Below are 14,860 nucleotides of genomic sequence, written 5' to 3'. Positions count from 1 at the left end.
TAACAATTACAAAGTCACAAATCATCCTTACGTTAGTGAGGATGCCGTTAGGGATGCGATATTGTGACAATACGCTGCTACTCAAAGTCCCACTTTTGCCTGTGCCTTGCCAGAGGATGATGGTTTACACCCATCCAGCAGATGCCTGTTCCTAACATTCAGCGCTTGGCAATACCTGAACACTGCAAACCGAGCAGTGCAGCCTGGTGGGGGAGCCAGTGCAACTCCCGGGATTCCCAAAGGTGCCCTGAGTTGCAGCCACACAAGGTGCCTATCTGCAACATTACTTTATTTGGTTTTGTTATTTTGAGGCAAATAAAAAGCATCTCCAGATTTATCAAGACTTAGCTCACTTTAAGCAATTGGACCTCTATCTGGAACCTATTTGCCCCCGCACCAGACACATACAGAGCTGCTGTTCTGAACTCGGCATACAACAGGAGAGAGAGAATCTGAAAAGATTTTTAGGAAAGGATGATGACAGGCAGTTTTCTCATGGTTTGTCCAGGTCTTTCCACCAATATGATAAAGCATTCTGCTGGCCTTATAGACCTTGCCAGGATGTTTGCTTATAATGTACATTAACTCTGTATGCATCATAGGAATAGTGTGTTATCCTGCTCAATGAATCTGAAGAAAGCTGTATGTCTAAGATTTGAATGTGTCTTTACTGTTCACCATACTGATGACAACTTTGATTCATCTTTGTTGATCTTGAAGCTCAAAACCAGAAAAGATGACAATATCTGCTTGTACAGCTAATTGTAGCCACAGTACAGACTCTGATGAGCCAGTTACCCAGGTATACACAGACTAACCTCTCCTTACATATATATTGACAATGATCAGGACCTTGCTAAGACATCTTTGGGCTATAGAAAGGTGAAGTGTAAGAACCTAATTTTGATAAGAATTAAGTCCCAGCAGCAATCTTAAATACATGTTGTGTATCAAATACTTTGCAGTACCTGTGTTGTTAATAGTGACAGCTGCAGAACAGCTGCACGCGTGTAGAGGACAACTCTAATTACACTAGAATAACAGATTTTAAATGGTGATGAAAATATTTTAGGTTCAAACCCAGAATGTGGCAGCAACTATTCTTTTCTTTTAGAGTCAGAAAATAGCTGGAACAGTCAAAAGATTGCCTCTTGAACATGCAGTCCCTCACAAGATGGGCCCAGGAAAAAGCACAGGATGTGTGAAGAGGAGAAACAGCACGGAAGTGCTGGGACTATCTGACTGTTGACATGATTGCATTCACTTGCAATCCTTGACATACCCATCAAAAATGGAAAATGAGCAGCCATTATAGGCTACTTAGTGTCAGGGAAGAGACAGATTTATTTCTCTCTTTTCAGTGTTGGTTCTTTTAATGGGCACTGAGGATCCCTCCTGAGAGAAAGATTAGGTCAGTGACTTCTGCCCTGCATGAAAATGAGCTCTCCTTTGTTTACTCTTCAGGAGGTAAACCTGAGAGATTAGAGAGTGACCCGAGTGATCCCCAGGTAAATGAAGCATCACTGATTTAACACCAAAGGGATTTGTTCTTTGGAAGTGAAGATTTCTGGGTGCTGGGTGGACTTTGCAAGACAGAGAAGAACTTTGGTGCCCAGTGCCGCCCTTTGTTATTACTGAAGTGCCACTGAATACAATGTTGTCAGGGCTTCTCCAGATGTCCCACCAGACCTAGAGTTACTCAATTCATCTTTCCTCAATAAAGTCAGAACTTTACTGCAATCTTAAAATTTGTAATGAGCAAATAATGCCTATTAGCCTGACATTTCAGCCTGGCAGCCTTGTTGAAGAACAGCTTTTACAGACAAAATAGTTTTGCTTCTTTTTTATGAGTTATTCCTGGTTAGTGTCCATGTTTCATCAAGGCAGTCACCAGAAGTATACCTAAAACTATTGCCTGTTTATAGGTAATCTCAAAGGAGAGCACATGACTTCTCTGGGCTGCTTCTTCTGACCTGGGAAAAACAGAAGGAGTAGCCTTTCCTAAAACTTTGGCTGGCTCTATTTGAGCCTTTTCAGTCCCAAAAGGCATGTGTTCTGACATGCATAATACGAAAAACGGCCTCAGGACTTAATTAGGGGACTCCTGAATTTCTGTACAGAACTAGCAATCCTTTCAGCCTAGACGAACATCATAAAAGGAAACAGACTCACCTAAGGTTGAGGACAACATAGCTTGCTCAACAATTTGTCCTGATAATGTATTATTATAAAAAAATACAGATTCCTGACTCACAAAAGAGGAAGAGGAGCCATGAAATGCTCAAAGTGATAGACCTCCAGGTTTGCAGTATAATCCCATAGGTAAACTGCAGGGCCAAGAGTAGCTGTTTACCTTCACCCCTTGGTATATCATATACAGAACATTTCTCCAACTTAAAAGATTTAGAGAGGTGCTCCTGCAGAAAAAGCACAGGAGCAGTGTTTACTAAGGGGCTGCAGACAAGAAAAAGAACGTTTGTGTTCAAGAGGGCAACCGAACATATTCAACAGCTACGTAGGAAGCCTAGAAGGACCCCATCCACATAGTTGGCACCAGTAACAGGAGACAAAACTGCACAAAAAAAAAAGAGCTTTAAGAGTTTCCTCAAATCCTTTTTTAGCGCTATGTACTTTCCTCGTGTCAACTGGGTCAGTACTACTGACATCAGCACCAGCTGAGAAATGTGGGAGTTAAAGGTATTGGTGTGACTAACACTGAAGAACACACTTCGTATGTGAATGAAGAGTGGTTGAGCCAGCCGCTGCCACCACCACGGGGCTCCTGGATGCAAAGGCAGTTGCTGACTCCGCAGGTGGTACAGTAGCACCCACGCTCGGGGGTTGTCACACTGCACGACCAGCCAAAGGGTTCCCCAAAGCACAGGTTTCAAGAGGAAAACTACTATAAATGATAAAAGGGAATCAGCTTCTCACTTTTGCAGAGAGGCAGTACTGCCTCCTTACAAGAAATGAGGTACAAGAGCTTCCTGGAACAAAACACAAAGTTTAGGGCTTGTCTACACAAGGGAAACTTAGGTAAGACAAACCAGCTAACTCTATGCTCTTATCAAGTTCATAGGATTTGCAGGTGATGTTCTTCTTCAGGAGTAAAATGGCTTACAACTCCCTCACTGCAATCAGCCTTTGAGGAAATGCACAGCAATATGCTACTACTCAACATTAATGTTAATGTTTAACACTAGGAAACTGTGGGATTAGGTTACTTTCTGAGTGCTTCAGTTTGAAGGTCTGATTGTCTTTGAAATTATCTGTAGGATTTTCTCCCTCCCACTGTCTAATTTCTTAAGTTTTTGATATTTTTGTTTTCTAAAATAGAACTGTATTAGTGGAATTATGCTGATCTCTCAGGTTCAATTCGTCAGATCAGATCCACTGCCTAAATACCACTTGAGCTAACAGGATAACTGAGAGCAGTTAATTCTCTTTTTCATTAGAAAATTCTATTTTCTGTTTTCCTACATACATGAGCCAAGAAGAGAACAAGACACGCTTTCCCAGGGCACTGAACAGATATCTACTGCCAGCAAAGATTGACGCTGTATTGCAGAGTGGGGAGCAGTATGCTAGGGGGTACCCAGTCTCCTGTCCTTGCACCCTTTAGCCACTCACTGGTCCTACTGTGCTTCTACCACTTTCAGTCTCTCTAATGCCATGCTGTACCCTAATTTAGTTGCTGAGAGTGAGGAACTTTTCTTCTTCTAAATGTTACCTGCTTATCAAGAGTAGGTTCCCTGGGAGCACAGGAGTGAAAGCAGCTAGCTTTCACCTAGCTGCTGTTTCTGAAAAAACCCTCCATGGCCGTTATGCCTCAGGGTCAGATCCAGGGGAGACAGACTCTTCTGGGAACTTAGCTACCTGTCTGCTACACTGCACTCGCAAATACCGCATTTCAGAGAATTGGATAATTCTGGTGGACTTTCACATGAGCAGTCCCTCATTTGCATATTATCACAGCATTCAAAAATTACAATTTGAATAGTTCTTCACAGTAATTAAAAGGGTAACTGGGCATACCTTAAGTCTGTTTTTTTTTCCAAATCTTATTTAAAATGGAGGGAAAAAAAACTTTAAAGCACTATATAGCATTTACTTTCACTTTTATTAAGGCCCCATGCAGCAAATGTTATACTACAGGCTGTTTAATAACTTTTTCCTCCATTTATTATATTTTTGCTGATCAAGAAATACAGTTATAYTGCTTATTGTTTATTGCTCTCACTGATGATCCTCTTGGGTAATAACATCATTATCATGGGAATATGACAGAATTGGCATGTGACAGGCCAGCAGCACCTGCTTCCACTAATTCCTCCGTCAGCTGTTGTACTTCCATTGCAATCTAATTCATCATCATCTTAGTAGCACATATACACTGAATCCAGGAAGGATTCACCATGTTCAAAACCATTTGCAAAGCTGAGTGTTAAGTCTATTTGCATGAAGTGGCTACGAAACAAGAAACGTAGCTAGCAAATAACTGTTGATGTCCACATGGTGACACTAAAATGATGTGTGTAATGTAATGGGTCGGTAAAGATTAAAAACAACACAGAAAATACTAGGGATTTGGTAGATACAGCATTCAAGATATTTTGTAGGATAAAAAGAAAGTGGTGACTGTTTAGTCAGAGCATGGATTCATCCTTTCACAAGTGACAACATGGAGCTAGCATGAACAAATGTCTCTCTACTCTGTCAGCCTAAGGGAAGCCCACCTTGACTAGCTGTCATTTGGCTTCTACTTCATGAAAACATTTTGAAGCATAAAGCCTGTGTCAAGCAGAATCAGTTTACGGCTAAATATCTCAGAAGAGAGTGTGGAAGATCTACTGAAACGCTTCTTCCAGAAAAGGGGGGATTTCGTCACTTAGTTTGTATTACATTTTCCCATTAAATTTATAATCACAAAGACCAGACTTTTTGATGTAATTCATTCAGGCAAAAGGTACTACATCTATTGCTGTAACAACAACCTACAGAGAGCCACTGTGGTGAACACTAAGAAAACAAAACACAGGAATACGTACCAAATGCAATCAGCACCAGTGTGTAAGTAGTCAATGTATGGAAGGTGATTTTGGTCTCGAGACCAGCATGAGGTAGAAAAGACCATGCCAATATTTAGCCAAGGAATTGTCACTCCTAAAACAAAGGGATTGAAAATGAGTTTTGAGTTACTGCAATTTCTAATTAAAAGTCAAAGACAGTTTCAGAGGGCATTTGAGTTGAAAATCTTGTTCTTCCAGTGAGCTGACCCTGAAATTTTAAGTCTTTCTACCAGAGTAGAGTGACCAATGTACAAAGAATAATTGTTTTAACAAATTCAGACATTTTCCATTCATAAAATATCTCCCAGCATATTACAGTGCTCTTGAATGTGCTCATTTTCTAGTAGCTGTAAAAAATTTTATTCTATAGGGTATTTACAAATATTCATAATTCAAGCTCAATACCACTGATCAGAGAAGTCACTTTATGTTGTGAAGCATACATGGGCATGTGAACATGTATCCCAATTGCATGTTTCCAGGCTTAATATCTGCACAAGTGACTGGATTTAGCTTTCAGTTAACATTTCTATTCATAAATCATAATGGCACAAATGCAGCTGGAGCACTCATGACAATTCATTTAGAAAACTTGTGTGCTGCTTTGCCCACAAAGTCTAGATTTTGTAAGGAAGTTGCATGATCTGTCTTTTACTATCCTGACAAAAAAACCAAAACCACTGATGTCCTAGCAACAACAAAAAGGAATTTTGCAAGGACAAACGAGGCCTCCCAGGTACATGGTCTCAACTATTCATTAATTCTCAATTACTCACCTGTTTTCATGCCTTCAAATAGCAGCTGCTATAGCTGTGTCATTTCCAAGGGGGTTGAAAACAAAACAATCCTTTTCTACATCTTCATTTAAAGGAAAAGCTGCCCTTTTATATAACAAATCGAGGGTAATCTGGAAATACTATCCTCATAAGGTACAGTGATAAACATGGCCATGACCTGAGTCTTGTTTGATAGCCCCGTTGTGACAAAATACATTAACACTGCAGGTTTCCCAGGGTCAGACAGGGGATATACGTGTCTCTACCAAGGTAGCTGGGTAACAGAGGGGCTGGAAAGAGGGAGACGACTTTGGTGGCTAAACCGCCACATTTCCAGGGCACTTGTTACTGCTGAAAACAGAGAAAAGAAACTTGCTTACCAGGCACAGCACCAAGATGTCGCAGGATGGATCCTGTATTATTAGGAAGGACTGTGAGGTTCCACCCATGCCTGGACAGGGCGACACAGATGCAGCCAGACGTCAGCACCGCGTCCCCGGCACCCGCCACCACCACGTGGCCCTGCGCCCGCCCTCTGCTGAGCAGAGCAGGGCGACCAGCCCAAGTCCATAAAATGGACAGATTCGGTAACTTTACCTTGAAAATGGTTCAGATTTCCCCACGGGAAAGCCGCTCCCGTGGGTGTTGGTATCTACTTTCCCACAATGCACTGCTACATGGCAATCTTTCTGTTCCACTATCCGCCAATATTCTTGCTATGGTAAGAGAAAGTGGTAACACATTTTTAATTCATTGAATGAAGTATCTCTCACTGAAAGCTAAAGAACAGAAATTTACAGGGCTTTGATAATCTCAGTATAGTTCCAGCATAAAACATTGCTTAAAAATAAGAACATAAATATTTAAAAGTAACAGCAAATTGGGAAGACAGAATTTAGATCCCCTTGCTCCTGTGCTTCAGCACAAGACAGACTAACACTTCTTCCTCTCCTTCAGTTCATCAATAGCTTCATTAAAGATGTTAAAAAAATTGTAAAGGAAGAATCACTACCATGTCTGTATAATCATTTATTTTTCTCCCACACCAGAAAGCCTCAAACCGGTTATGGTAACACCTGAATGTCAACTATACTAAGCCATGCTCGGTCCCTCTGAGTAAGAACATTTCCCATGCCTTGTGTTGGCCTCACCTCTACTTCAGCTACTGTAGGCTCCTTTGTGAAGCACATATTCATGATATTTCTTGCTGTTCGGTAAAACGTTGTTAAAGAAACAGACCTACCCTGTGGATAAAGAAAATAAAATTAATACCTCTATTCCCTCCTGGCCACACTTTTTTCCTTACAAGCTCAATCCCAGAATGCAAAAGGGAGAAAGAGGAAAGTGTCTCCAGAACATGTGTGGTTCTAAAGTTCATTTCTTACCTGGGAAAATATATCTAAAGATAGAGAAATCTAATCACATTAAATTACATTTAACCTGTCACAATGATTTGGTCAAACCAACCATTTAAAACTCCAACTGACTGTTCACAGAAAGCTATGTACACTCCTGTACCCAGTGCAATCTTATGGGTTTGACAGATAAAGAAGATGGACATGTCCTAGCTTTCTATGACAGGTCATAAATGACCCAGTATATGATCCTACCCAGATTTTAGAATCAAGTCCAATACCTTTAAAGGACCATATGGTTAAGCTCTCTGTATAGAGAGAAACAGGTGAAAAAAAAAATAGGAAATTCACAGAAATGTTCAACATCAAACCAGTGTTATATGAAATGGAGGAGAGTCACAAAAAGTAGAGTTTACCAAGATTATAGTAATCACCTGCATACAAAAACTAGTTCTGCTCAATTCAATAGAAGTAGTTCAAATGTAAGGAACCAGAACTTCATATTACAAAGCTGACAAAAGTAAAATAAAACAAAATTGCCAAATGAGTGCATTCTTCCTTTGCACTGCTGCAGGAAATCCTTTYGACATAAACTTTATGAGAAAAGGATCTGGTTTGGTTTTCTGCCTGTGCTGTATCTAAGTTTCTAGATACCTTCTCTCATGGCTATTTATAATATCACATGCTCTAGGAAGCAATGTCCATTAGGTGCTTAGTATCACACAGGAATGGGTTTACGGTGCCCGTGGCGGGGCAGGGAGGCCAGGGAAGCACCAAGAGCTGGAGCCCTAACACCATCCTGCCCAAGTGTAAATCACGCGGAAAACACACTATGAGTCATAAAATCTCCCTTTCAACTTTGCCTGTCAACAACCTCAGGTTTTTGACAGGGGGGCTGCCACACTGGCTTGCGGTGATCACTGTACGCAAGAACTACCCTTGCAAACCTGGAGCTGGTATCTCTTCCTCCTCCACAGATCTACTGCTCCTTCCTCCAACTCCCATCATGTCTACCAGCTTCCCAGCTGAGCATCCAAGGATTTAAGCTCCATGTAAATGAACATTTTATTACCTGGACATTTTATTACCTTCTTATTTTTTCAATTATGAAAGAGATCTGCCAAACCACCTAAGTCTTTTCTAGTGTTTAATTTATTTAAGAACTATGCCCAAGAGTAAACTAGGGACAACTATACGGCAGCTTTTTCCCCCCAGGCCAACTCTATCACTTTGCTACACTTCTACGGTCATAACGTTGTCACTTTTTTTAATTGAATGCAGTGCAATTAGCTGTAACAAAAAACTTTGTAAAATGCCCAGGGCCTGGGGCCCTCTGATTCCCATAAACTTCAGAGTTGGATGCTCTGTGATACAATAAGCAATTTCCTTCATCTTTTAATGCCCTCATGAATCATTTATTGAGGCAGCCTTTTAAAACAAAAACTCTCATAAAATGCACTGCTCCCACCAACAGTCATCAAACTTGAACATATACCTCACTGTTCACAAACTAACAAATACTCTGCAATAGCTTTCTTGGTTTAAATGATTTGCCTGTTTCTTTTGTTTTAATAAGAAAAATAAGGATTATCTTCCAAAATTCACTGCGTTTTTCCATTTTTCAGATGGACAGCAACCAAAAAAAAGGGAAGAGAAAAACTGAACAGTTTAACCCTTAAAAAATTGCATTTACCCATTTTTTCCTCAGACAAGAATTTGATATCTTTTAGTCCCCTAAAAGTTGTAAAATAAATTTAATGGTTGAGGACTTTTTTTTTTTTTTTTTTTTAAAGCTAAGGGACCTCCCACAATTTTTGAGAAGCCCATTTTAGAAAATAATTGAAAATTCTGTAATGGAGCTGACAAAAATCAGAAGGCCAAATTAATTGTTGAAAAGCAAAATATATTTTCAACCTCCCTCAAAAATTCTTCAACAGTTCAACAACTGTCCTGAGAAGTTAGAACTGCTACGCAGAGCCTCTGCCATCGTGACAATATGACAGAGAAYGAGTTAAGGGACAAAATTCCCTATCTCCTCTTCTGAATTTTTCACAGCTTCTCCATCAGCATCAAGAGCAAACTCAGTGCACAAACATCAACAAACCTTGCTTATGCCCATGCACACTGGCCTTGACATGCAATACAGGGGAGGAAAGGCATAGGAAAAGATACCACAATGTTAAGAATGTTAATGAGGTTAAAGCAACTTTTAAAATGAGCAGGAAACAGAGATTTCATAATATCCACAGGCTGGGAAGGAGAGGTATCTGTGAAGCTGAGAGGGAAAAGAAAGCGCTGAATTCAGCAGACTGAAGGCAGCTCAGCATGGGCTTGTTGTGGCAGTTTCATGCGAGGGCTGGGAAAACTTGGTCAGTGATTCCTTCTGTAGCTCCCAGGAGCAGGTCTGCTACACCGCCTTCAGTTCAGTCTGTACGGAAATGAATACTGCAGCAATGCTGGTTTTAGTCAGCTCCATTACAGATTTTTGAAATATTTTCTCAGAGCTAAAACACTGGGGAAGGAAGAGAATGTAAAAATCTTGCAAAAGATAGTTCTTTGATGACAGCAGTTTACTTTGTTTTATGTACTTATGAACAACAACATCTTATTACAGAGAGAAGAGCCATATATTTGGAAGTAAAGAAAGCAAGCACAGCAGCCTGCAGCATACACTTAAAAGCACAGCAGGCCTTGCAGCTGGAAAGGAGTAACACTGAAAATAACTTAGGAATCCTGGTGAAGAAATCAAACAAAAAGGAGATTTGCTCTAACCTTGACTTGTGATATGGCGGTAAGTGCTGCTGGAAGACTGGATGTCTCTTTCTGAACACTTGTCCCAGCACATACTGACTGCAAAAATTACTGAGTGAAATTCTGATCGTCTGGCCTCTTTATGGTCTGAAGTATAGACTTTATAGTCTAAGTACACTACATCTGTATGATTATGATATTCTCTTCCAGCCCTCAGTCTACTGATCTGGGCATTTATGAAAGTTTTTTTGTGAAATCAGAATTAGAAATGTGTTGTAGAAAGGAATCATTATAACCCATCATCTTCTGAAACATTGAGCTTAACTGTAACGTGAGGACATGTTCTGTTAAAAATTTCAGATATTCCTAGAAGCATGTTAGTATGAAAAGAGCACTCCCCACACACATATACAGAAGCATACCATCACTGAAGAAAAATGCAGAATGCAGAAGTAAAAGGTTTGTTTCATAAGATGCCATAAAGTACCCTCAGCTTAAATCCGTAGGAGGCATCATCCCAGCTTAGGCTCATTAAATACCCTAGTAATGAGCTGTATTTGATTTAAAAGTGTTGTGGGTTACTCTTGTGGGTCAAGACCATTATATAGTTTCTTCTTTTTATACTTTAGGGCTTGTTTTAAGTGATGGAACCAGTTCTTATGTACCAAACCATCTATAAGTTCTCCCCCAAGTGCTGTGAAAATGAAGTTATAGTACTCTTGTGACTGGACTGACCAGTTTTCTGATCTCTGCACCAGGAATCTCTCCAGCAACTCATTTCAGATTTGTTCCCTGTATTTTACCCAGGTCTGTCACCGGTCACAACAGCCCCCAGCCTGGTGCGGCTGGCTGTACTGTGGATGACCGTAAGCTCAGTTTTAAAGGGAGAGCGAGTGCCGTGGTGTCTGCGAGGCTTCTGGCATGGCACAGCAATCCGAGGCAGTGCCTGAGCTGGTCTGTGCTTTGCAGCTGCCTCTGGTAGACGGGAGAATACAAGCCCGCCGTCGCAACAGTAGTTGTTTCTAACAATTTCTATGCTACAAACAAAAATACTTTTAAGATTCAGTTACTGAGTTTCTCTGGGCTTACACTGGGTCCTGAAACTGAAGGCACTGCCAGTGTTTTGCACAACAGCAGCAGCTTGGGAGCTCTGGGGGGAGGCCTGGAGCTCAGCGATTCACGCTGGTTCTAGCCACCACCTTTTGTGGGTTTTTTTTGGTAAGTTCTATAATTTTGCAGTCTGATTAAGATACTTCCTTTTACCAATTTCATTCTTCCCTTTTGAGTTACTTTGTATCTTCTAAACTTTAACTTGGGACTTGCAGGGGAAAAGAAGATAGAGGTATTTTCCCTCTAAGTTTCAAGTTGTTCATACAGCAGCCAGGATAAGTTATATCATATTTTTCATTTAACATTATTAAGCACAGTATTTCAAGTGCAAAAATGCCACTTCACTATTCACAAATGCTGCTGTCATTAGATAAGCTCTTGTCCAGTAGGAACCTGGCAAAGAGATTGCTTTTCAGAGGTGGGATTGAGGATGGAGTCCCAGAATAAAAGAATTTTTGGCTGACAAATCATAACAGGCTGCAAAAGAAACTTGAAGCAAATTTTTAAAGGCCAAGTCATGACCCCATTCAGTCTCTAAATAGCTTAACAATAAGCTACTTTGGGCTATCTGGTTTCATTTCCGAGTGATGGAAGCGAGATTGGAAGGGGAAGAACAGTGTATTCCTTTTCTGGRCACAGACACTGAATACTACATTCCTCTCTGAGCACTGCTAAACAATTCAACTCAAAATTACATTGCAAGCTGCAGGGCCAAGTCCTGCTCAAGAGTAGGAGACTGCCAAATAAAACACAGTGCAAGAGTCAGCATTCCTTTGCAAATGGACATACTTGACACGTGGAGGACTAAGTGTTCATGTGACTGTCAATGCCGATCAAAATTTGGCATTATAGATGAAAATATTGTTTGCATTTCAATTTGCCCTTTCTAAAGGTAGTATATTTCCAGTGATGTTAGTTTTGATGGGGAGCACTACTTTGCTCAACAAGAGACTCACAAGAAGCAGGAGCGAGAAAGCAGAACATTACTTTAAATGTCACTAGAAAATGAAAATAAAAATTGTGTCTGTAAGGATAATTGGACCGAGCTATTCAGGGAAGCTCTCACGAGGTGAAGGGGGGCAGAGTCTGGCGCAGTGTGTCTACAGCAGTAACACCTTCCAGTTTTTCAGGCAACCTGCAGGAGCTGCTCGGATCAGGATAAAGTCAATAGACGCTTATCGAACCTCCGGCTCCGATGCTTGCTGCCTGAGCTGCTGCCTTGGGAAGGGCAGCTGCAGCCCAGCGGCTCCCCCACCTTGATCAGCACCTGCGCGCAGCCCAGCAGACCCTTGCACCAGTCTCGCGCAATGCAAGCGCTGTACCCCGTCGCTATTACCTTGTATATACACTTGTGTAAGTCGCTAAGAACTCCCTCCTCCTCCTCCTCCTCCTCGTCCTCCTTCATGGTCTCCTTTTCCTGAGCGAAGAGCCGCCGTCTGCCTGTCTTCAATGGGACGTCGACTTCTTTTAACTTGTTGCGGAAGCCATTTTTGTGAACCACGCCGTTGATGAGTCCGTTTTTGGGCTCAAACCGGGGCAAGGAATGGAACTTGTAGGCATTCTCCGAATGTCCCTCCAAAGGTCCTTTCCTCTTCTCCAAGATTTCCTTTTCCAGCAAGACCTCCTTCTCCAGTTTCTTGTGCTCCTCAGGGGAGAGGGAGTCGTAGGAGAGCAAGTACTGGCAGTAGGCTTCCTGCAGCTTGGCCAGCCTGTCCTGTGCAGTTTTGGGGATGCGCAGCATGTCTGCCAGTTTGTTCCATTTCTTGAGGTCAGTCACTTGCTGCATCCCCCCCATCTCGTTAATCAGCTGGACAAAGCAGGCCAGGTCGAGCTCGCAGCCTCCTGCAGCCAGCATGCGCAGGGAGCAGAGGGGGAAAGGGAAACACAGGAGACGGTTAGGAAAGCTGCAGGCGCTTTGCCCCAGTTGTTTCTGACAACAGCACAGCACCAGGCTTGGCACAAGGCCACGAGGGATGTGTCATTTTTACAGCTCCGGTCCCCTCCGCACCAGAGCACACTCATCCCAGTCTTGTTTGACTCCCATTAAAGACAGACGGACACCACTGCTTTTCTAGGTTAATTCATTCAGTGGATAATATTTTGCTACTTGTACTAGCCCTCCCTATGGCTAAATTTGCTCTCCAGCTTGAGTTTTGTTCCTGTCTCTTCTCAGAGCATCTCTAGCCACCTCTTGACACTTGTCTTTCCCCTCTAAATACCTAACAGCCTAATGGGGGAGGCAAGACTTGGCCAACTCTTTAGGAGCCCGTGCACTCCCACCCTCCCCGGCCTGTCGCCAATTCTGTGTCTGTTTTATACCGCGGAGAACTGAAACAAGTTTCAGGATGTGTATTGGCAATAAAAAAGACCAGTAAAYAGCTATCCTTTCTGGAAGTGAAATATGGATCATCTAATATCTGCACAACACTTTGAACATATTAAGTATTTAAAAGGAACACAGCGTTATCATTAATTTCACAACAGGCAGAAAAAGACTTTTACAAAAAAGGGAGGGGGGAGGGCGGCAGAAAGAAAATTGAGGACTATGGAGATAGGCCTTCTCTGAGACCATAATTACYGCAGATGCATTTCTGTGAACTCAGGCACACTAAATGTGATTGCTACTATGTAAAAAAAGTCCCAGAAGCATTCTTCCCGTTTGAGGCCATTCCTATTCTATATTCCATTATGGTTTTGTATGTTTTACGATAACCAGTACATTTCACACTCCAGTCCAAAAATAAAAATTGATGATTACACAAAGGCCGTATTTTAGCATAAAAAGCAGCCAAACTGATGACAAACAATAAAACAAAGAAGCATCATAAATACTCTCAGAGTANAAAAAAAAGAAGCATCAGTAGAAAGAGTTAAAAAAACTGATCAAAGACCGACTACAATTCAACAGGGCATTGCTAAAGGAGAAAAATTAATACAAAACTTGTGTCAATATCACTGCCACAATGTCTCCCCTTCCTCTTTTTTTCTTTTGATAAAAGCAGAAAACCATTATGCCATAGCAGTTTCATAGCACTCAGAATTGCTACTATAAAACAGAAGTGCAAGAAGCAGCAGTATGCTAAATATTTACTGCTGGAGCCACAGCTGCAGCACCGCAAGAGCCAGCTTTATCACCTTGCTCACTGACATGAGCAATGTCACTTGCTTAAAATTGCCCCATGCTGCATCTCATGGCTGATCCCAAACTGTAGTCACTGCCATTTGCCCTCTGCTGTGCCTCCCGCACCTCTGTGGCCTCCTGCTTTCCCCTCTCCCATGGCTCGTGTCAAGGCGCTGCGGCGGGAGCCCCGGCGGGCGGCAAGTCGGCGCGCAGCCCCTTGGCGGCAGCCCCAGGGAGTTGTGGTGATTCATCCTGTTCAGCAACCTTTTCTTGTTTTGTTTTGTTTTTTTTAGCCCAAATGGCCAAGTCTTGAAGCAGAGAAAAGGTCAATGTTGTAGGAAAAAAGCAAATTTGAAAGGTTTTCTTTCTTTTCTCTTTCATCTTCCACATAAAATAACTCTCAGGCTGGTTTCTATTACATAAAGTACCTTTTTGGTCTAGCGTTTTATTTGCACTGTTCACAAATAAACTGAAGGCGTGATTTAAGACAACTTTTCATCCCAATAGATTCAGCGATCTGAATGAAGCTGAGTAACATACTCCTAACTTTGAGAGAAGTCTGGCTCGGGTTTAGCATCACACGTTTTCTAGMGCAACAAGGATCGCACACCCGATGCAAGTTCCTAGCTCCAGCGCTATTCATGATATGTTTAAGAAACGCAATATTCTCCAGCCTGA

The 14,860-nt window shown here is 41.7% G+C and overlaps 1 protein-coding gene across 2 annotated transcripts in view; it reads right to left on the bottom strand.

The window, feature by feature from the left end:
* The window catches only part of JARID2 (jumonji and AT-rich interaction domain containing 2), a 69,750-nt gene that overhangs the window by 16,017 nt on the left and 38,873 nt on the right, over positions 1-14,860 (bottom strand). For both annotated transcript variants that reach the window (XM_026073321.1, XM_026073322.1), the window contains exons 5-9: positions 12,398-12,903; positions 6,997-7,089; positions 6,443-6,561; positions 6,226-6,296; positions 5,049-5,163 (exon numbers count right to left, since the gene is read on the bottom strand). In XM_026073321.1, the coding sequence (XP_025929106.1) occupies positions 5,049-5,163; positions 6,226-6,296; positions 6,443-6,561; positions 6,997-7,089; positions 12,398-12,903 (904 nt within the window). The remainder of the gene's footprint in view (positions 1-5,048; positions 5,164-6,225; positions 6,297-6,442; positions 6,562-6,996; positions 7,090-12,397; positions 12,904-14,860) is intronic.

The sequence above is a fragment of the Apteryx rowi genome, unplaced genomic scaffold, assembly GCF_003343035.1.
Source record: "Apteryx rowi isolate R43461 unplaced genomic scaffold, aptRow1 scaffold_366, whole genome shotgun sequence".
NCBI classification, from domain to species: Eukaryota; Metazoa; Chordata; class Aves; order Apterygiformes; family Apterygidae; genus Apteryx; species Apteryx rowi.
Note: the sequence above shows the minus strand (reverse complement) of the source record. Positions and strands in the feature narration are given on the sequence as shown.